The sequence below is a fragment of the Gallus gallus genome, chromosome 12 (genome assembly GCF_016699485.2).
Source record: "Gallus gallus isolate bGalGal1 chromosome 12, bGalGal1.mat.broiler.GRCg7b, whole genome shotgun sequence".
NCBI lineage: Eukaryota > Metazoa > Chordata > Aves > Galliformes > Phasianidae > Gallus > Gallus gallus.
In genome coordinates, this window is record NC_052543.1 from 1,107,222 (window position 1) to 1,130,368 (window position 23,147).

At 46.5% G+C, this 23,147-nt stretch overlaps 1 protein-coding gene across 2 annotated transcripts; it reads left to right on the forward strand.

Annotated features, from left to right (window-relative positions):
• Nucleotides 1-19,110: 19,110 nt before the first annotated feature.
• Nucleotides 19,111-21,978, forward strand: LOC112533347 (proline-rich protein 36-like). Of its 2 annotated transcripts, XM_040646434.2 has the most exons (4): nt 19,117-19,648; nt 19,858-21,048; nt 21,261-21,360; nt 21,655-21,978. In XM_040646434.2, exons 1-2 carry the CDS (start codon nt 19,370-19,372, stop codon nt 20,521-20,523), a joined length of 945 nt encoding a protein of 314 aa, XP_040502368.1. In that variant the 5' UTR covers nt 19,117-19,369; the 3' UTR covers nt 20,524-21,048; nt 21,261-21,360; nt 21,655-21,978. The 2 variants fall into 2 exon arrangements, with proteins under 2 accessions (XP_025010415.2, XP_040502368.1); XM_025154647.2 differs by lacking the exons at nt 21,261-21,360; nt 21,655-21,978 and having other exon boundaries at nt 19,111-19,648; nt 19,858-20,494.
• The last annotated feature ends 1,169 nt before the right edge of the window (nt 21,979-23,147 follow it).

Sequence of the window (23,147 nt, forward strand, 5' to 3'; positions counted from 1 at the left end):
AAGTGTTTGTAAGAATGAATGTCAGCCATCAGACATTTAAAGCCAGTGGAAACTTGGCATCAGTACAATGGCACAACAAAACTACCCCGTACCCTGCAAGCACCTGATTCCTGTAGTGCTGGCAATGCACTGAGTTTACATCTGGGTCACCCAGCAAGCAGCGCTGGGACTTGGGTTTGATTCTAAGTCTCCACCTCAGAAAGCAGCAGCAGCTAGCCTGTGCACTTCTCGTCTCACAGGTCTATGGCAGTTATTTATCAGTGGCTTAATTGAAACTTGTGGCCTTAGATTTGTAGCATCAGGCAAGGATGCTACAGAAGTGCTAGTTATGTTCAGCAATAGCAGCTACACAAATTCCATATAGATTTCTTAACAAGGCATGCCCACTTTGCCATACACAGATGCACCCTATGCAGCAGGAGACACAGAGTAAAGCAGAACAGAGCAGCTGACAGCTTCCAGTGTGTGCCTTTACCCGCACAGAGGCAGTGCCACCGCCCCATGTTTAGGCTTGGATTGGGCAGAGAATCTCTCAGTGCCCCCAGAGTACAGCATCACGCACACTAAACAGCTTAGATGCGATACGATGGCATTTGGCAGAGAAACTGCTGCTGAGAACAGGAGCCTGCAAGAAAAATGAAGACAAAACAGAAATGTCATCACATTTGGTGCATTTGGCAGAAGCCAACCGTACCTCCTTGCCAGCTACCTGCTGACGCTGCCAGACTTGAACCTCCCGCGTCCAGCCCAGAAAACCCACTGCAGCAGTTAGCAATCTGTTCACACCCTCATTAAGCCGATTAGCCTTTAGTGATGGAAAAGTCTCTAGGAATGCCACAGTGCCACTATCCCAGCATTAATTTGAATTTAAAGAAAAGAAAGAATTAATGAAGAAAATTGCTTCAACAGGCAGGCTATAGTAAATATCAATATGTTTCATCAAAGCTCTTCTTTCATTAGTTCTAGGCCAGTTACATCACCATTTCTTCTCCAGAATAATTCTTCAAGCTATTACAAAACTGTGTGGGGAAAAAAAAAGAAAAAGAAATACTCTCTCACTTCCTCGTGGCTAAAGCCTTTGAAATGATCATGGTTAAAGATACGGGGAGAACAGGAGAGTTACTGTTTGCCACAGATGAAGCGTCTTACCAAAAGAACGCAGAAGAATGGATATTCTGTACAGCCAGCAACAGAAGACAAAGAAATAAAACTCACATATAAAATCTAAAGCAACAACGACAGAAGTTTAGGATGAGGCAAATGAAGTTATGTTAGTGGACTTCAGCTGTGGTACACACAGAAGTTGAAGTGTGCATTACCTGTCCGACCTGATGGGACACCATAAGGCAGTTTGCACTGTGCCACGTCTGCCAGGTGTCCATCCTAAAGGACGGTCTGAAGACACAAAACAAATGAAGCACAAGGCCAATTAGGAAGAACTAATCATGCCACAAAGTGACACTTGAGCAGACCGAGAGGGACTCTACTGACCAAGACAATATTCAGCAAGCACTCACTTCATTTTCTTCTAGATTAACACAGTTCTTGTTCTTTTCAAAACATCATCTGTAATTTGTGCAGCCAAGTTATTCTGTTGTGCTCACCATACAATCACATCCAGTCTCTTCAGACCTGCTGCTACTATTCTGCTCACAGCACCTCACCGCCAGTGCCGCTGCAGACAGGAATGGGAACAGCTGAGACACTTCTACAGCCCCAGACACAAAGCCAGGCCTGGCAGCTGGGCCAGCAATACCAACAGAGGGGGAGGCACTGCTTAATGGGCGTGAAGGTACAGAAGGCATCCTTGGAGACAATGCTTTTCCATGCAGCTTCCCATGGCATGCAGACAGCAGCACACCTTTCAGTTCAGGCTGGCAAATGATTATACAACTCCAGAGGAATGGCACGAGGGCCTTAATTGTCTTGGGCCACCTCTCTTTTTAAAGCAGAAGGGTACCTGGGATCCCAGTGAGATGGAGAACCTCACCCTTCACTCTGTCATAGCCACTGCCATGATGAGATTTGACAACACACTGTTGAGTACTGATTTCCCTAATAAAACAAAGAAGAATTAAATCAAAGGCATATTATAGGTAAGTGAATTATTAGACAAGACCTTCCAGAACACTGCAGAAGAGTATTTAAAAGGCGCACATAGATTAGAAATCAGTTTTATATCTCATTTAAAAAGCACATCTCCTCACCACCACTTCACTTCCTCCCAGTTACACTCTAAGTTCAGCATTCACGTCAGGACAACACAACACAAAGCACAGAACAGCAGCACAACCTCGATCTGAAGTGGATACAGGGAAAATGGTACCAGATTGGAGGCACCACATCTCGGGATCGCAGGCGATTGCACTGCAGCCTGAACTACCTGAAACACAACCTGGCTGCATTCAAGATCTTCTGCTTTCATTTTGTGCCATTTATTTCCAAAAACAAAATTAAAGAATACAGTGAAAGGAGCCTGGCTCTGCACCTTGGCTCCCTCCCACCCGAGACAGCAATATTCATGCACACCAGTGAGACCCCCCCCAGCCTTCTCCTCTCCAGAATGGGTAGGCCAGAGCAGTTGTGTGCTCTGTATCATCATCATGGTTGTGAGGGAAGAGAACAAACTGTTCAGAGCCTCTAACTGCTAGAAGGACATTGAGTTGCTCAAGCACATGCAGGAAACAGCAAAGTTGGTGAACAGACCAAGAGAGAAAGAAGACCAGTGAGGAGCCACTGAAAGAACTGGGGCCGTTTAATTTGGAGAAGACCTCAATGCTCTCTACTGGAAGAGAACTGGAAGTTCTGCTGGAACTACCTGGAAGGAAGGTCTCAGTCTCTTTTCTCAGGTGAGGTGACAAGTGACAGGACACAGGGAAAGAACCTCAAGAGAAGAGCTCCAGGCAGTGGGGCAGAAATCTCCCTGTGGCCCATGAGAAGCCCACGCTGGATCAGGTTTATCCTGAAAGCCCATGCTTCAGCAACAGAAAAGTGTGAGAAGGATGAGAGGAAGAGAGAAGCTGCTATGGACTTAGCACAGGCCCTCGTGCCCATCCTCTTGTGATTCTCAGGGCACGGAAATAAAGCACTATGTTTAATTGGCAATAAATCAAATTATTTTTCCCTAAGTCCAATCTGTTTTGTCTGCTACAGTAACTGGTAAGTGATCTCCCAATCTTCACTTTGACCCACTAGCTTTTCCATCTTATTTTCTCCCCATCCTGCTGAGAAGGAGTGAAAGAGAGGTTGAGTGGGAGCTGGCCAGGGTCAACTCACTCTCCATCTGTCCAAAGCCCATCATATTCTGAATTCTTTCCAAGGCATTCTTTCCAATGGTGTGATTAGAACTAACATTGAGTTTGAGTTCATATATGCAGTTCTACAGAACTAACAATTATAGGCCATTCCCTGTCAGATGAAAAATAGATAGTCAAAAGTGAAGAAAATGTTGGTAGTATACTGCTTTAGTGCTCATTATCACATCACCTTCCATGTATTTCTCCAAGTTCCAGCTGAAATCCAATTGTAAAAAATTCCAGAACTTAAAGAAGGAGAAATTGAGTTCTGTTTGAAAACAATGTGTCCTTTCATAACAATTCTTTAACTATAGAAATGGTTAGCAAGAAGAGTATTTCACTACTGGGGAGAAGTGAATAAGCAATGAAGGTTTTGCTTTTCCCCCTGAAATACATGCACTTGCTTTGAAATATAGGGATGAAGGATTTTATTTTAAAAGTTTATCCATAATAAATAAAAGAAAAATAGTTTCAAGCTGAACTGCTTCACAAATTAGAGCTTCACTTCAGCTTTTTCCATTTCATGAGTCAAAACTTTTCCTTTTATTAAGGGTAGCTGAAATTTCAATTTACTTGTGACTGAATATAGTGCTCTATTCAATCCACAAAAAAGTATTCTATTTATTGGAATGCTTCAGTTTCAGATCATTCTGAGCTAATATTTGTTCAGCTCAGCTAAACTGAAAACCAGAAGCATATCTGTATTTAAATAAAGCAGAATAATTTTTTCCAACCCTGTATCTGTGTCAGCCTAATCAGGTCACTGGTGGGAAACTGTTGACTGGTAGAAACACAAGACTCTCTTTATGAAAAATGACTGACCTTGCTTTCAAGCAATCTAGTTTGTGTCAACACTGCTTTTCTCAGTAAATAATAGGCTCTAAGTGGCACATCCATTCCTGTTCAGTACAGACAAGAGCTTTCCAGGCAGGTCTTGGAATGTTATTTTTAGGCATCTCACAGTAATAACACATCCAATGCAATGCTTGGAGTACATCTACAGTAATTATTTCTTGTCTGTTCTCTTGCACTGGTCAGCTCCAGAAACAGCTCATAAAACTGCAGCCTTACTTCGATGCAGAAAGGGTAGCAAATAAATGTAAACACTTGGGTGGCTTTGAACAATACCATTGCATCAAATTAATTAAATACAGACACACCCACCTTTGTCTGAAAATGCCAAACAACTGAACTTCAGCATAATTCTGCCTCATTTAGCTGTCTCCCACTTTGGGTTATTCTTTTAATATAGAAAGGGAATACCCAAGTTGGAAGGGACTCACAAGGATTGCCAGCTCCCAGGTCATACAAGTGCTGCACATAAGTAATTTCATCTGTTGGAACCAAACCAGCCCTGAGCTGTTCACCTCCATTACAGCCACATGAAATCATCCCACGCTGCTTTGTACGAAGCTTCTCAGTTTCTCAGTCCAGGTCTCCAGATGAGGTGTATTACAGTAAGTTTGTCAATATTCTCAGTAATCTCATAGAAGTTCTGGCTGTGATTGCACAGTTCTCAGGAAACTCACTTCCCTGGAATTAAACATTAAAAAGATGCCAAACCAGACTAAAATAATCTAATAGCTGTATTTAAATACATGCTGTGTCATCCCCATTACTAGGCTAAATATGTAAATATCTTCGCTCAGCACAATGACTACTAAATGTATAGCAGAGGCAATTCCGCTTACTCAGACTGTTCTTTAGTGACAGTCTCTACTGGGAAATCATCTAAGGTGCCAGTCATGCTGTAGCATACAAGCTACAAGCTACTGAGCTTTTTAATTACTTATTAATGCAGTCAACCTGGTAGTTTTAGCACAGGCCATCAGAGAGCCACAGTTACAGTGCTGACTGTGCAGTATAACATCACAACATATCCTTGCAACGTAGTGCAGGTTAGACTGGGACAGCTTTGACTAGACCTGAGTCTTGTTTTAACAAGCAGATGTCTGTCTGCATCAAAAGGAGATTCACCCTCCGCCCGATACAGACATCATTCATAGGATGCCTTAAGGTTGTTGATCCCATTTAGTGCAACGTCACATCACTATCTTCCTCCAGGTAATGCTGTTCATCAGCATGATGTGCTTTGTCATTTCTAGGTTGATGATGCCCAGCTCTGTGACTTTTCAGAGCCTAGCACCACATACACTGTCACACCACTTCAAACACAGTGAATTAATGCAAAACTGCTTCCACTTGAAAAAGATTTGGTCTGTTAACGGGTCCACGTACTTCAGAATAAACCACTCTTTCCCAAGCTAAATTCTGGAAATGTAAACAATTTAAATTCTTGTGTTAGGATTTATAGTGTTAAACCTGCATCAGCTTGGTTCAGAAAATCTCAAAGCAGAACAGTGCATGGCTCCAGCAGTCCCTCCAGCAGCACAGCAGGTGCACCTTTGCTCCATCCAGCACAGCTGCCCATGCTGCCAAGGCAAGGGTTCACTCTTCAGGAAAATTAAGAGCTCCAGAAGTCCCTGGCAAAAGACAATTGCTTGGTGCCTGCAGCCATATAGCTACAGGAGTCTGAACTGTTTTCCCAACAATCAGTTCTCTGACATAAGACAAACTTGAGAACTTGATCTGTAGTTGTAAACAGTAACAGACACCAACATTTTTTCTCCATCGGATTCCTAACAAAAAGGCCACTACAATAGCCCTGCTCATAACTTCAACAGCACCACGGCCAAAACGCATATGGGGCAGAATCACTCCCCAGGCCACACAAATAGGCTTTCAGAAGAAAAGGTTTGACTCCTCATCAAGATGAAGTTTAAGAAATTGACTGAAGCAACAACAGACTGAAAAGCCCTCAGGTTTGAACTCAGAAGGCAAAAGCAGTACGTTGGGAAAGTGGAGTGATTTGCTGATCCACCTAATGTAAACAAGAATTAATCCTTTTTTGTTTATTTATCTAAAGGATATATTTTTTCCTCCAATAAGTCTCCAATCCATTCAGGCAGATCAGCTTTTAAAATAAGATACCAGAGCAGTAAATAATTAAAAGGCTGTTTGAGAGACTGTCAGTACTGATTATACACCAAAGGAATCTCCTGAAAACATGAGTGAAAAGGAGAGCAGAATACCTGCCAGCATGAAACAAAGTTCTGATTCATTAAAGACTGACAGCAAGGCCTGAATCTCTTGTGTGAAACGCACTTCATTTATCACATTAACACTAGGTGGAACAGAGAAGTTTCCTGAGACATGATAATCAAAATCTAGTCCACTGCCTTTAGAAGGACCTTTAAGAGATTACTCCTCTCTGGCTGTTTAAAAAACAAACTTGGAAAATAATTCAAAAGGTTGAAAAAGATCTGTGATTTTTGGCCAACTCCCCAGGGATGGTGCTTTCTTAAATACCTCCTTAAACAAACCATACCAACAGTCAGAAAATTAGAGCTGTAGGGTACAGATTATTGCTCATCTCAGAGAGGCTGAAGATCTGCACGGCAGTTCAGTTTGCAGAACTGAAGTCAGAACTTCTGTAAGTACACAAAAGTAATCACAACAGCAAAAAAAAAAAAGGGGGAGAAGACTTAATTAAGAGACAGTGAAGGCTCACAGCAGAATGCCCTGGATTTTAAAGGCAAAACAGCACTTTTTCTTCTCTCTAAGCATAACACTTCAGTACCTCATAGTTGGTTGCCTGAATACTGAAGAGCTATTCAAGAAAAATGTAAGACTTGTCACTGATCTCTGGGTTCTTTGAAGGATGCTACCTGGTATTTCTACACCTGTGACAAGCTTGTTGACAAAGGCATCAGTACTTACTGAGCAGAGGGGGATGGCTGTGCATCCCCTCTGTTCGAAGCACCACAAGTAGAGATGCTTTGAAGGCTCCCTGGGCTGGCTGCTGCACTGCACTATTCAAGGGGAAAAATATAATAATAATAAAGAAAAAATAGCAAGTTTTTGTTTTCAAAAGAGGAAGGCCTTATTTATGAGAGTCAAGCAAGCTCAGGCTGCAGAAGTATATGCATGTGCCAGTTCTTTAACACAGCAGAAACCACAACTCGCTGCACGACCAAAATTCTACATATGCTACTCCTGAACCCCAATTGCTTCCCAACAGTGTTAAATTATCCCTCACAAAGCAAAACAAAACAATGACAAAAACACCACACCAACAGTGAATACATAAAAACAAACAAGCTTCCATGCAGCTATAGAAATTGCTTGCCAATAATACTAGAAATTGAAGCCTTTGCTCCCAAATACCATCATTTGTATTGTACTCAAAGTATTCATTGTATTATAATCATTTAAAACCTAACAACCTGTATAATTAACAGATGATGTACTATAGATATCACTGCAATAATCCACATTCTGATATCAATTTATTACTTTTCCCCAAGAGTACTGAGATCAATTTATCAGGATGAATTACATTACTTACATTTCTGCCAAATGTAGCTATTTTTCTCCCCCACATAATTGCTGTTCCAGCAGTTCTGGAATCTTCAGGAAGTGCAGATGGGAAGAGTAGAAACCAGAGATCTGGTTCAGAAGGCTCAGACTTAACATATGGATAATGAAGGACGTTTGAGAAGACACAGAGATATTTCAGCTGACACTGAAACACCCCAGGCATCAGATAAAAGCTATGAATACAAACTGAGATGTGGCCATATTTAATCCCTGCAGAATGTTTCTGCCAGTCTACTCTTCCAAGTAGGTAACGAAGAGAAACAGACAAACAAACTCCCATAGGAAAATGGAAAACATACTCTGCTGCGATGCTTCTGCTATGGGAACTGTCTGTAGCCTACAGCATATGGAAGCAAGCAGCCTGTTGGAGCAGCTCTAGTCAAAGTCACTTGGCAGACGAGCAAAAGCCATGGCAGTGCATTAGAGCTCTGCTCCTTTCGGACTAAGAAAGGCAGTCTTATCCTGAGACCAATCCAGGGCACAGTTTAAATGTTACATTTTTAGAACTGCAGGCATTGCCATCCTTTACATGTAAAGGAAAACACTTGTTCAAAATTACAAGTCATAACCTCTTCATAATGTTATAATGCTGGCCAGTTCTAATTGAATTAACAATTCTTTTTTTGCTGCACCTGTTCACATTTTTAAACAAGCATTCAAATAGATGTAAAAGTCGCAAATGAAGTGGTGGGATAATGTTAACTGATGAATATAAGTCTCAGTTTTCCACGAAAGGATCACAGGATGCTGCACCAAGGCTTGTGATCCAGGCTCTCAGACTGAATTGCAGTGCATCAAAATGAAATACGTGCAGACAAAGCATTAGTGCAGTTATTCTTTCATTGTGGGCTTTGATCCCTAGCTGAAAAATTGGTGCTGCAAAGCACATCTCTTTGTACACTAATGCAAGACTGGAGCAACACTGAAGTTAGTGCTGCTCTGTGCAGAGAGGGTGAAAAGTTATCTCCTGAGGTCTTTTTCAACGTGAAGTACCCTCACATTCTGTGATTCTGCCATGTATTAATGCTTCAAACCTGCAGCTGTCAGACCACCATACCACACCCATTAAGTCTTCAGGACCGTTGCAGATTCCATGCTGAACTTCAGCACTGAGTAGAACAGTTCCTATAAAACCAGCACTGCAAATCCTTCTGAATTCATTTTTACTTCATAAGTGTAATTAATTACCTACACAAAGATTTCATATTTCCCCATTTCTTGTACAAGCAGAAGTGTATATTTCTTGCTTTAATAGCAGGGCTTTGAAAAGCCAAATCCAAAAACAGCTGAAGGCTATTGTATAGGCAGAGGACCAACACAATGAAAGGATGTTACAAAGAAGAAGAAGGAAGAAGAAGAAGGAGAAGGAGAAGGAGAAGGAGAAGGAGAAGGAGAAGGAGAAGGAGAAGGAGAAGGAGAAGGAAGAAGAAGAAGAAGAAGAAGAAGAAGAAGAAGAAGAAGAAGAAGAAGAAGTTGTTCTTGTTGTTGTTGTTGTTTATGGATGTTATTCCAGTCATATCATCAAAAATCATTAACATCCCACCATCCACAAAAAACAAACAAACAAACAAACAAAAAAAGCAAGGAAACTTTCTGCAGCAATAACATGTTATCCAAAATCTCTGCTGAAATTCAACTGTGAGTCAGCAAGAGTACCTCAGGTCACAGTGGAAGCTTTTTGCATAATTAGTTTACGTTTAATCAGACTGCTGGGATGTAAACATAATTACCATTCTCAGACCTTTAATTGAAATTGTCACAGCACTACTGCTAGCTCCTTCTCCGGGTCTGCTAAAATGGATTTCCACTCCACCGACAGTAAGTGGGGGTGGCAGTTCTGAACACTGCCACGCGCCAGGCTGACCAACGCTGGGCAAGGCTCCTCACACTCACACCGGTGAACCTAGACAAGAAACACGACAGTTCATTTTGAATAATACGTGTGATTAATTAATTAATTAACTTAAGCTGACGTTAGTCGTACCAAACATGTTTGAGATCATGCACGACCACCGAACTCATGACACACATTCTACCCATTCCAGTAGAACTTATCTCTAATGGGATAAATCCACACAAACTATGATTTATATTCAGAAATGCCGAAGACCATTGGTGACCTTTCTTAGGCCTTTGCCCTCTTGAAATGAGTTTTACAATTCACCTGGGTGGTCAGAGAACACGCACAGTGCTCTTTAACATCAAAATGAAGCCTCCACCTACGCCTTAGTAATTGTCAGCCAAGTATTTAGGAGCAGTGCTAAGTAACAACATCTCCTTACACGTGCACTGACTTACTGTGCATTAAGGAGAGCAGGACAGAGGCAGCCTTACAAAGAAGGCTTCTCACAAGAGTGCTGTTAAGACACCTGTGGGTCTTCTCAACTCCGTCATTGTTGTCTCTCATTCTGAACCACTCTCAAACTGGGCCTGTTGAATACTTTTCAATACTTGCAAAAACTAGGTATGCTTGTATGCTTTAATGCTCTAACCTATCCTTGCTTTCTTACAAGATCCAAGGGCAGCAGCATCAAAAAACTCCTAACTGGGCTGATACCCAACGTTCCAGTCTGTCTGGATGACACAATCCAAACTTCAGACTTTTATTCCTTTACCTCCTCTTGTTTGCTTGGGAAGCATGGGAAGCCCAGCCTTTGTTATCGTTCATGGGGATGTGCAGTGAATGCAATGATGCTAACAGCTGCTCAGTATTTGATGAGCAGCAGCCAGGGTTAGCCAGCAGGGTCAAGAAAGTGTAAAGCTGTGGAGAGATAATGTACTCTTACAAATTTGACTTAAATTCTCCACAAGCTTAAATTACTTTCAACGAAACCACTGAAGATTTGACAAATGAGACGAATGACCCCCTGAGACTTCATGTTTCACAGGGAATTTGCAATGAAATCAAATTAACAGGCAAATTTTAAGCATGCCGTTTTTGCCATTAAACAAAAATCTTTTTAGCACTTCCTTTCTCCACGTTATCTAACTTTGTTACGCTTCAATCATCTCTCCTGTGAAAGCAGTGCCAATTATTTACTCGTTAATGTCAGAAGGTCTCTGTCTCCACACATGTGCACGTACCACATCGCTCTGCACAGTGCCTTTCAGCAGATACAGCTGAGACAAACGGATCCGTTCTGGAGGACGTGGTGGACTCTGACAGCTTGGCAGCTTCTTCCAGCTGCAGAAGGGGTTGCTGTCTGCCCAGATGCATCCCCCAGCTCTGACTGGACGGAGCCGCCTTCCAGCAAGGAGAGCTTTCTGCAAGACATAACACCAATGGACATGTGCTAAAGGCTCACCGCTTTGTTCCAGGCATTCCACGCAGGGCAACACCCCATGGAGCAGATGCTCCCTTCCCCATCCATGCACACACATTCTTGATCATCTACCGGAGTTCCCTCTGGGACCACCACTTCTCTTCAAATGGCTTGAACTGCTGCTCTTCCCCTTCTGGTCCTTACAGCCATTGGGTTGAAATGTTCTTCTGGCTGTTCCTCTTGGACTTCTTACTCCCCTTCCCCTCACTGCCCTACCTACCACAGTGGGTAACAGGAGCTCTATGTTCTCCCTTCTCTCTCCTCTGCCTCCATCATCTTACATCTTTTACCTACACTACATGCTGAACAGCATCACTGTATTGTAGACATTGCCCTCTATTTTTCCAAAGCCAAAACGTTTGTGTCCGTGGACACTAACCCACATTTCTGACATCTTTCATCATCATTTCTTAATTCAAGGAGCAAATCCGCACACAGCGCTTCATCCCGTTTTCCTTCTCTGCTATAAGATAACATTAATTGCAAAATGGCATCACAGAGAACCATTTACTAGCCACTTTTCTTGATCTTCCCAAATACACACTGGACACCAGAGATTGCAATATGTTATCAGTTTCCTTCAAGCTACGAGGCCTCCCTGAGACTTCCCTCAATATCCCACAACGCAGTCATTTGGGGAACTTTGTCCCCCATGGATTGTACATTACCCAGCTTACTGATCAGCAAAACAATAATACCCTTAAGTCAAATGAACCAACCTCCCCGAACTCCAGTCATCACTGTAATAGCGTGCAGGAAAATACCAACATGCCGACTTTAAGGCACCAATCCCCCCAGTTCCTGCTTATGACATTACAGTATCGCTCCACTGGATACTGAACAGCTCCTCAGCACCTGCTGGGGAATCACAGGGGGAGTCCCTGGAAAAATTATCTGACACATGCTGGAGTCCAGCTTATGACACCAACCTGGCAGCGGTGAGAAGATGGGTGAAGTTCAATCCAAATGTCCCGTCTGGGTCACCAAAACTGTTGTCAACTTTAAACCTCCTGAAACACATCTGAAAAAAAAAAGTGTTGTGAGAGGGGAAATTCATTTATTCTGCACAGGGCGCAAGGTGGGAAATCTCCACAAATCAACGGCATGCAGTTTTTACACTCTCTGCATGCTCACCCAACACTGAAGTCACACCTACCTGTCGCCTGTTTGTAGGGCTATGGAAGTATGAGGTTACAGAACATACGGGAATCTTCTGCACTTGCGTGGGGGTCTTTGGTCATCTTTGGTGGTCATTTGGGGAGACATCACACTCCTGGATTACCCAGGTTTGGGCAGGGGGACACACAGTCTCTTCTAATCAGTTGCTGTTTTGGACACGTGCCTCGTCACAAGGATGTCTGTCCCTGCTTCTTATTAATGGCAGCCTTGGATCTTTGAAGAGAAACACCTTGTCTCGGGAAGGCTGATTATCCTGCATAAGCAAAACATCTGGAACATAAAGCAGAGCTTCAACCTTGAGCAAAATACCTCAGCCAGACAAAAATGTGTAATCAGCTTTTGAGACACCACATGGATACAACAGGGGTTGCACTCTACAGATTAGAGGTTTGGACCCCGACAAAGGGGCTTTGGACATGTTTTCAGAAGTGTGTACCAAACCTGTGTGTCATCGCCCCATTCCAGAAGACACCATTCAGGGAAGGGACGGGGATTGTCAGAACTGAAGGGCAAAATCAGGTCCCTGCAGTATAGAAAGAAGGGCTTCATAGCAGGAAAAGAGAAAGCAGCTTCACAAGGTAGACATAAGGGGCAAATAGAGATAGTTTATGTAGAGAGTATTAGAAAACAAGGGATTCCAAGCACTTTCACAGGCGCTAGGTCCACAATAACAAGGAGAATGAAGGCCATAAAGATAAGGACCGGAGAACAGCTCGAAAACATTTGGCAGGGAGGTGATGAGATGTCTGAAGTGCAAGCTGAAACCAGTTCGGGGGATGCCCCCCCTTCAGGGTCAGAAGTTTGCAGCGAGGAAGACTATGAGCCTTTGCGAGGAAGATTACGAGCCTTCATCATCACGACCTGCTACGCATGCGCAAGGGGGGGAGGGACTGTATGCTAATGGGCTCTCGGGAATGTAGTGAATATGTATCCGAATTCCTGTCAACTACTGATTATGTATTAGTTCGAGCTATATCTATAGCACGATTTCTTCAGACGCTGTGCAAGTTAGGTGGAACGATCCCCCTTGCACCGGGGTGTACGCGCGTCACCAATAAACACATACCTGCTCTATATCCTTACTGGCTATAGGGTCTGATTGCCGCACATCAATTTGGCACCCCAGATGGGACCCACTCTGTTCGGCTGCAGGACCGGCTGAGAGAGGGGACACCTTTGGCGCACCCCAAGATTTCTTGGAAGGACTCCCTTCCTCACCCGATCACTGCGGGGACAGACAAGGACCACCCATAGGCGGACCGGGTGTGTATGGGAAAGGGGGAACCCGTAAGGCGTGAGGAGATGTCCTACGCAGGGTATGAAGGAGCGTGCCTGCTCCCCCCCCGAGGTATGTGAGCTCACGGCTTAGGTTGCCGGCTGGGGTAGGAAGACTCCTTGGGGAGCTCCTACAAAGGGGACCTGTAAGTCGTACGCGAGGAAAGAGCAACAGCTCTCCCTGCGGTGATTGGTAACAGCAGGGATTTTGTCAGATGATAGCGTGGATTCTCCTGGAGATAGTAGTGGGAGTTATAGGTTGTATTATTGTTATCACCATCTGCTGAGTGTTCGGTACCGTGTATCTAATCATTGCAGGACAAGCTGACTTTCAGAAAAATCTTAAAGCTTGCAACTGATCGACTAATGTACTAGTGTTATTAAGATTCCAGCTAAAGGACATCGTCAGCACTGTGTATGATGTATAAACCATGGTTTTTGTTCTAAATGTCAGAGTGAGTGTGGTGTGAGTGAGACGCGTTCCGTTCAGGGAGTGTAGTATTGTGTTCTGATTGTGGGGAAGAGTGTAAAGGAAGGTGGACGGGCTTCTGTGAGATCTGTTTCCAAGTGTTTATAACTGAACAATATCACTATATGGTACTAAGGGCTGTTTGTGGAAACTCTGAGGAAATTAGGAATCAATAAGAATTGTGTAAACATCATGGGAGGCTCCCAGGGGAAGGAAATTCCCAAACAAACCCCTTTGGGATGTGCATTGGCACATTGGTGAGATATTGCAGGGGAACCTGGAGGCACCCTGAGTAAGAAAACTTTAATCAAGTATTGCAATCAATAGTGGTTAATATATAAGTTAGAAGATGATGAGAAGTGGCGTCGGAATGAGACCCTAAACTATAATGCCTTCCTATAGTTACTGTTATTCTTAAGGAGGGAAGGTAAATGAAATAATATGAACAGTTTTTATAATTGAGTGCTCTAATCACGAGACTAAGTACTGGGTGTTTGTGGAAACTGAAGAACTGTAGTGTTTAATTTGTGGGTTCTGACGGGAATGGGACAAACAGTTCTGATGGTATAAGTAAGTGTAATTGTTAATGGTATACAAAAGCTTGATTGGGGGTATGTGGGAGTGTAACTGAGGGTATGAACAGTGGACAAAGGAAAAAGGGTTAAAGACAAAGTGAGTTTATCTGCGCTGCATGAGAGCAGCCCCCCCACCCCCCGCACCATTCCCCTGCCAGCAGAACTCTCAGAGTGAGAGAGAGTGTCGGAGTCAGAGACCGCTGTTGTAAACAGCGTTACTTGCGAATGGGGGAGGTGGAGAGGATGGGGCACTGGAAGTGAGAATAGCTTCATCTGTAGAGATCTGGGAAACCCGAAATTCCAGTGTTAGCACTGGAAACCTCTGGAGAGGAGGAGGTGAAACTGAAATGTCATGTTACTACTTTATGTAGTGATGAGTTTGGAAAGTGGAAAGTTTGAGGACGCAGGCTGAGGAAGGCAAAGATGAGCAAGGTGTAACGGGGTTGTCAGAACCAAAGAGGGTGAGCAAGATGAAGAACAAACTAACTGAGAAACAGAGATAGTAAGGAAATTGGGAATAGCAACAGCTGTTACTGTTGTGCTGCTAGAGTAGAGCCTTAGGAGCCAGAGGTCCCCTTAGAGAGAGGTAAAGGGAGGGGCCTGGAAGAACCCATGGAGGGTTCCACCCCTGCTGGACTGCAAGCAGTGTGCAAACTGTAGGGAAATGAGACATTGGTGGAGAAATCCAACCGTCTCTGATTGCAAAAAGCTGAATGATGGGAACCTGGGAAGTTATTCCTAGCAAATCCACTGGTTAAATTGCAGCTAGGAGAGCAGGAGAAAGAGGTTTATTTTCTGGTGGGTACGGGGGCCTCTTACCACCCATAGATGATTTTGCAACAGCAGTAGGAGTTACTGCCCAACAAGAAAGGCTTACCTTTTGGGATCAACTAAATACGGGCTGAGAAAATCAGTAGGAATACATAAATTCTTGTACATGCCACGTTGTCCAAAACCATTACTCTGGCAAGACTTATTAGAACAAAATGGATGCAGAGATTAAATTCAATAAAACTGGAGCTAAGGGTCAAACAATATTAACTGATTGAAAATTGTAAGTCTGGCTTTAACACAAACTGGGAAAAACAATGGTGTACCCCCAGAAGTTACAGAAATCTTAAATAAAGTATGCTTAGGAGTGTGGGTACCAGGGATACCTGGTAGAGACAAAATGCAGCCCCAAGATAAAAGCAAGAGCTAGGGCCAGCCCAGCCAGGGTAAAGCAGTGCCCTTTGAGGATATGCAACTGTAGAAGGATAAAAGAAAAATAGATCACTTTTGGATTTTGGATTACTAACCGAATGTGAATCCAAATACAATATTCCAATCTTGCCGATGAAAAATTGGATAGCAAGTGCTATAGTTTAGTACAAGATTGGAGGGCAAGTAATAGAATTGTTGAATGTATGCACTCCGTGGTGGCAAATCCATACACTTTAAGAACTAAGTTAGGGAATGAGTAGCTGGAGCTTACCTTCTGGATTTGAAGGATGCCTTTTCTGCCTAGTTTGGCCAAAGGAAGCCTAAGGTTATTTGCCATTGAATAGGAGAGCCTCAATTCAGGACAAAAAGACTCAGTTCACCTGGACAGTGTTACCCAGGGTTGTGAGGACAGTCCAGTGAATTTTGAGAACTGGTCAACTCGTGAGCCGGAGATTTGGGTTCCTCCATCCCACAGTGGAACTTTACTGCAGCACGTGGATGCCACAGAAACAAAGAGGACTGTGTGCAATGGACTGTGAGTGTGCTGAATTTCTCTGTTTAAATGATTATCAAGTTTCTCAACAGGAGGCACAAATAACTCAACAGCAAGTGACCTGTCTGGGATAGGAGATTACAGCCGGACTTGGAACCTCAAGGACTGCCAGGAAAGAAGCCATCTGCCAAAGCCCTGAGCCACAAAGTGCCGAGGAACTCCATACATTCTCAGCAATGACAGCAGGGGGCCAACTGTGGATACACGGCTACGGACTGGTGGTAAAGCCCCTTCATGAAGTAAGTAAGAGATGGCCAGAGTGGTTGAGGGCGGTGGCTGCACCAGTGCTCAATATTCAAGAACCTGGTTACTTTATGCTAGGCCAAAGAATAACAGTTTTAATATCTGATACAGTGTCTACTGTATTGGAGGTAAAAGAGGGCATTGGCTCTCACCCCCAGAGGTTACATGCTGTTAATTCCAAGGTTCGGGGCTCCTGTAGCAACCTCATCAGATCGAGGCCCACATTTTTGCCAAGGTGGTCCAAAAAATAAGCACATTATTGGGAATTGATTGGCAATTGCACACACCTTATAGACTGCAGTCAAGCAGACAGGTGGAAAAATGAATCACCTGATCAAATTACAGATAGTAAAACTTGGCCAAGAGGCTGGGATTCACTGGCTGCAGGCACTGCCTTTGGCACTTCTGAGAATTCAGACTAAACCCCGAACCAAGGAAGGATTAAGCCCACATGAGATTCTTTATGGGCGACCTTATACTGTACAAAAGGAAATCTCTATGCAGGTGGGGGATAAGGTGTTGAGTGAATATATGGTCAGCTTGGCAAAGCAATGAAAGAAAATTCGGTGCCAGGGCACGAGGCCTAGATGGTCCAGTGCATGATGTATTGCCAGGCGACTATGTTTATGTTAAACCTCTCTCTCAGATTCACCTCTGGAATCAAAGTGGGAAGGACCCTACCAAATTCTCCTGACCACCCATACCACGGCCAAGGTAGAGGGACTTACACCGTGGATACGTCATACCCGCCTGAAGAAAGCACCAGGACCACAGAGAACAGCAGAATAGAGCGGACCACTGGAAATCAGGATCCAAAAGCATGCATAAGATTTTGATAATAGTCAGCATGATTGGAGCAGTAGTCACAGCTTGACAAGAGAATAGCTACTTAAAAATAACTGATAAAATTGGCCAGGCTCTCAACAAATCTTGTTGGATATGCACTGCCTTCCCTAGAGGGGAGGGAAAGGTGCCAGTTTATGGGATAGTGGCACTAAATTGGACCATTCCAGATTGGGTAGAGCACGGAAAGTGTAAGTTTGGGATAGAAGACAAGTCACAAAAGGGACCTAAGTTTGATTTACGAGATATTAACTTTACTAGATCTATCTTTGTAGACAGAAAAACTGATGGTAAAGGTGGGGTGGGGGTTGGATGACGGAACTTGACAGGCAGAGAGTGTAGTTGGGAATATGGAAATTTTAGGGCAATATCGGAGGTTATAAATCAGATAAAATAAATAAATAAATCAGAGTTGCTGTGCTTACATCAGTAGGGATTTAAGAACTGAAACAGATATAAGGAAAATTTGAGAACAGACGAAAGTCCTACATAGGACAAGTCAGGATGACACCAACTGGAAGGAAGATTTATGGAACTTGCTTACTAGCTGGCTACCAAATCTAGGATGGTTAAAGCAGCTCTTCCTACTTTGTATCATCTTAGTACTGATTGTTGGTTTTACCCGTGTGATGATAAAGTGCTCTGCCTGCCTGTGCCGAAATACAAGAAAAGAATACGAGATATGGAAGAAACATGAGCTAAGGCAAAAGGTGGAAAGTGGGACCTATTTTGGGACACATAGAATAGATTAGAGAATCTAGCAGGTAGAAGTCCTGCTAGATTATAGAAAAGGGGGGAAGTGAAGGGCAAAATCGGGTCCCTGCAGTATAGAAAGAAGGGCTTCATAGCAGGAAAAGAGAAAGCAGCTTCACAAGGTAGGCATAAGGGGCAAATAGAGATAGTTTACGTAGAGAGTATTAGAAAACAAGGGATTCCAAGCACTTTCACAGGTGCTAGGTCCAGAATAACAAGGAGAATGAAGGCCATAAGGATAAGGACCGGAGAACAGCTCGAAAACAGAACAGCTGCGCATAAGCCAGCCAAGGGGATGGGGGGAGCAGCACCTGGCTAAGTGGGGGATGCCAAAGCATCGCCTTGGAAGCCTTAGGAACCAACAGCAACGAGGGCCTGCAGCCATCTGAGCCCAGGCTAGGACCTGCCTTCTCACGGCGCAGCAGGGCAGGCTGCGGGCACTGCTGGGCACAGATCCCAAGCAGAATGCAACCGCTTCAGGAAGCGGTGTCGGACATTCTCACGGGCTGCACCGGGCAGAGCAGAGCAGAGCAGAGCAGAGCGGGACGGTCCTTTCCTGGGGAGTGCTGGGCCTGATGCACCCCAGGGTACGGTTGGCCCTTTGGGCTGTCGGGGCACGCTGCCGGCTCAGATGCAACTTGCCCTTCACCAGAACCCCCAGAGCCCTTTGGTGGGGCTGCTCTGCAGCCTCCCCTCCCGCAGGGTGTGCACAGAGCCACGGCTGTCCCATCCCAGCGGCAGAATCCACCACTTGCTCTCCTTAACTTCAGATCAACTGCGCAGTTGCCCAGCCCTCCAATTTGTCAGCATCTCTCTGCAGCGCCTCCCAGTTGAGTGTTGTTTGCAGATGGTACTGCAATGACATTTAATCAAAAATCCCAGGCAACACTGACAGGCATTCCTCGTAATGAGAACCCCTTTAATATCGTCAGTACAAATCGGAGCACAGACGCCCTTCACGGAGAACCACAGGATGTCCTCCGCCAGAAGCGCCGTCGGTGCCCGACGCGACCCCCGGCTCCACGCGGCACCACCGCGCACCGCAACCCCGCGGCTGAGAGCGGCGTCCAACGCTCCTCGAGCTCCGGCAGCGCGGGGCCGCGGTGGGCGCGTGGGGCTGAGCGGCCGTTGCGCTCCTCGCGGCGGGGGCGGTTGGAACCCGGAGCCAGTCGGGAGCCGCGGGCAGCCGGCAGGACGCGACCCGGCCGCTCCGCACCATGCCAGCCCGCCGCCGGCACACGCGGAGCCGAGGCCCGGCGAAGGAGCCGTCCGCGGCACGAACGCCGCCCGCCCGGGAAGCGGAGGGGCCGTCCGAGGCCTCGGGGGCCGCTTCGCCCTTCGCCGAGGGCCGCGGCACGCAGACGGGCGGTCGCCTTCGGCGCGGGGAGAGCCGGCGCGGAGCCGACGACCGCTCGGCCTTCGGCGTGCCCGGCAAACGCCGCAGGAGGGCGGAGAGCGCCCGGCGAGGAGAGGACGCGCCTTCCGCGCACGGCGAGGTACGGCCGTGTCTGTACGCGGCCCGGCGCCCGGAAGGTTCTCCTGGCGGCGAGGGGCGAGCCGGGAGAGGAGCCCGGGCAGCGGAGGAGCCGAGGGCTCTCCGTGCCGCGACGCGACGCGACGCGACGCGACGCGCGGTCCCGCTTCTCCTCCTCGTTCTCCCCCTCGACCCGGTGCCGACCGACTCCGCTCTCCGCGTTTCTTGCAGCTCCTCCTCCGCCGTCCCGCCGACTCCAGCGGCGATGCCCGCCCGCGCCTCCGCGGCCGAGGAAGAGCCGGGCCGAAGAGGAGAGCCCCGGCCGACGCCGCCCGTCCGCCGCCACGAGCGGCCGCTGCCGCCCTGCCGGCCCCCGCTGCAGCAGCACGCGGCGACACGTGGCGGCTCCTGGCGCCCTGCCCGCTGCCGCCACCCACCGCCCGCATCGCGCCCGTCCGCACGGTGTTCTCACCGTGCCACCTGCGGCCTCTCACGGCGCCCAACCTCGCGCCGTGCCCACCGCCGCTGCGGGCTCCCTGGGCCGCCCTGCCTGCCCTTGCCACCCCTGGCTGGCAGTGCCCGTGCTGCTGGGGCCGGTGGTGGCTGCAGCCCCTCTGGCCGTGCTGCAGCCCCTGGCTTCCTTGGCTGCAGCCCCTCCTCTGGCCGTGCTGCAGCCCCCGGCTCCCTTCGCAACCCCTCCTCTGGCCGTGCTGCAGCCCCCGGCTTCCTTCGCAGCCGCCAGCAGCCCCCAGCAGCCCCGCCTACCAGCAGGGAGATCACGGGCTGGCAGCCCAGAGCGGGCAGTGTGAGGGACGGGAGGAGAGCAGCCCCGGGGGGGATCAGGGGCCGGTAGATGTAGATGAGGAATGTGAGGAGATAGAGATAGTTGTTGTATAGATAGATAGTGGGTAGCATGATAGTTGATAGCGACGTAGATTAGTTGATAGCGACGTAGATTAGTTGATAGTGACATAGATTACTTGATAGTGATGTAGATTAGTTGATAGTGACGTAGATAGTGAGATAGATAGCTGATGGTGGTATAAAGGTAGTGAACAGATAGCAGATAGGTGGGTTATTGTTAGAGAAGTAGTTTGTGGATAGCAAGGTAGTTAGCAGTAAGCAAGAGTTAGTAGTGATGTAGTTAGATCATAGCCAGATAGCTGATAGGGGGATGCAGGATAGAAAGATGGGTGACTGAAAGGTAGTTAATTTATAGAGTATGATATAGAAAGTTGCTAAAAAGAATCTCTGTTTCAGATGTGCTACTGCATCCTGGGATACCACTCTCCCCGCCAGCATGGGGTGAAGAGCAACACCTGATGCTGCCCCAGTGCTGGCAGAAGAACAGCAGCTCTGCAGAGACCCGTCCTGCCAGCAGAGCATCACGGAGAAGAAGACGCGCCTTCTGCTCACAGGAAGGTACTCGTGCTGCAGCCGCCTCCCTGGCAGCCCCAGCAGCCCCGCACTGCCCCGCTTGCAGCTGCGGCCCCACCAGGGCAGCTGCAGGTGATGGGCTGGCAGCCCAGTGCGGGCTGTGCGAGGGGCAGGGGGAGGGCAGCCCTGGGGCTGTGGGGGGCTGATGGCAGTGGATAGGGAAATAGCGGACGGCAAGGCAGTTCTTGTCTTGACAGTACGTGAACTGCAAGGGAGTTGAAGAACAGCGGCTCTTGGAAGCGTGACCTGCTGGGAGATCGTCGGGGAGAAGAGGACGCGCCTTCTGCGCCGAGGGAGGTATGTCAGTGTCTGTGCTCGTGGCCCAGCACACAGAACGTTCCTGGCTGGGAGGGGTGTGCCCATGAGATAAGGCAGGGCAGTGGAGGAGCTGAAGATGACGGGAAATGTTCTGCATCTGCGTTTCCAGTTTCAAAATGCTTTAGCCTGAGTTGGAGGTCGGAACCAAACGACAGACCTGTTCATACACAGCTTTCTCTTTTGCAGTTCAAAGTCTTTCTTCCCTTCTCTTTGTGATTGTCCCTGTTGACCTGGTGGCAACCAACTCTTCTCTTTTGCATTTGTTTTGCTCAGCCTTCTCCTGTCATCCGACCTTCAAGGAGACGATGCTCAGCTGCTCCAGAACAGCCACGGAGGAAACGGACGGAAGAGGAGAGCCCAGATGACTGCGCCCGTGTGACCTTACATACAGAGACTGAATGCAGAGACTGAGCCAGCGAACAGCGGAGTAGATAGCATAGAGAGTTAGTTAACACTAAAATGTATTAGCATAGCATAGTGCAGTTGTCAAATAGCTTTGTAAATAAATTCACTTTGTTCATATCCTTATCTTGTGTTGTGTAAAATGATGGGGATGGGTAGTCTGATACTTCAGGAAATAAATGATTTGGAAACGTATTTTTTCTGTTGTTGTGGTTTTTTGGGGGAAGGGTAGGGGGGTGGGCAGGAGGGGCTTTCAGTGAAATCCCAGAGTGAATTTACAGTTTGTGTCACACAAGGAAGTAGAAACACCTGTTCTAACATTAGTTTAACCATTGTTCATGGCTGTCCAGCTCTGGATTCTCATCCACAGGGAGGTGCTGGGTTCCCATTGCAGAGCTGGGAGCCCCAGCACAGCCAAGGGAAGCTCAGTGCGCCCCTCTGCAGAAGCACGTGTCTGCTGGAGACTGCAGGGGTGCTGCTGCTCTCTGTGTAGTCAGTGCCAACAGCTTGTCCTTCACGTGCTCAGTTAGAAGCCTGCTAATCTCGCATTACTTGTACTCTTGTCTAAATCTGATTTTTACAACCATTATGCTAGAACAAATAGGATTAATCCAATGGTGGAATATTACTCGAGCTTCACACCAGTCAGTGTGACTTGCAAACTGTTTGTAACCACTTTCAGCTGCACCAGAGCACAGAACTGCGCTCTGTATTTCTCCCCATGCTTTTGTCACTTGCATTTGTGAGACGTGGAGCTCTGGTTTTGACAGAGGCAGAAGGAATCATAGCAGTTTTTGCCTTTCAACAGGTCTGCCTGCGTTGGGATTGTAGGTACTCCTTAGTGACCCTGCCCAAGCTTACATACCAAAAGGCAAGGGCTGCACACCAACGTTTGTCTGTAGAAATTTGATGTTGGAGAGTTGCAGAATTATTTGTAAGGTTTGCTACGTACTGCAGAAGAGCAGCAAATAAGTCAAAGCAGAAGGATAAGCTGCACTATTCGACAGCCCGTTCGTTCTATTTGACCAGTTAGAACGTAAAGCCATTTAAGCAGAAAGCACAGTTTAAGTCATGGAGCATAACTGCACTTAGTTCAGCAGAACAAAATACAACTCCTGGATATTTGTTGCCATTTTGAGAATGTTAATGAAGAAAACAAACAACGATAAACCACAACGCTCCTCTTTGAAGAACCAGATCCCAACCGTCACGTTTCCATTGGCTCTCTGTGAATTGGTGTTGCTGCACTGGGAGGAAATCCCGATATACCCCAACAGACGGCAGGGAAGAAAACCAACAGCTGTCCCTTCAGCACCGGGCAGCCCCTGCACAGCGCCTGGCAGTGCCATAGGCAGCCCAAAGCA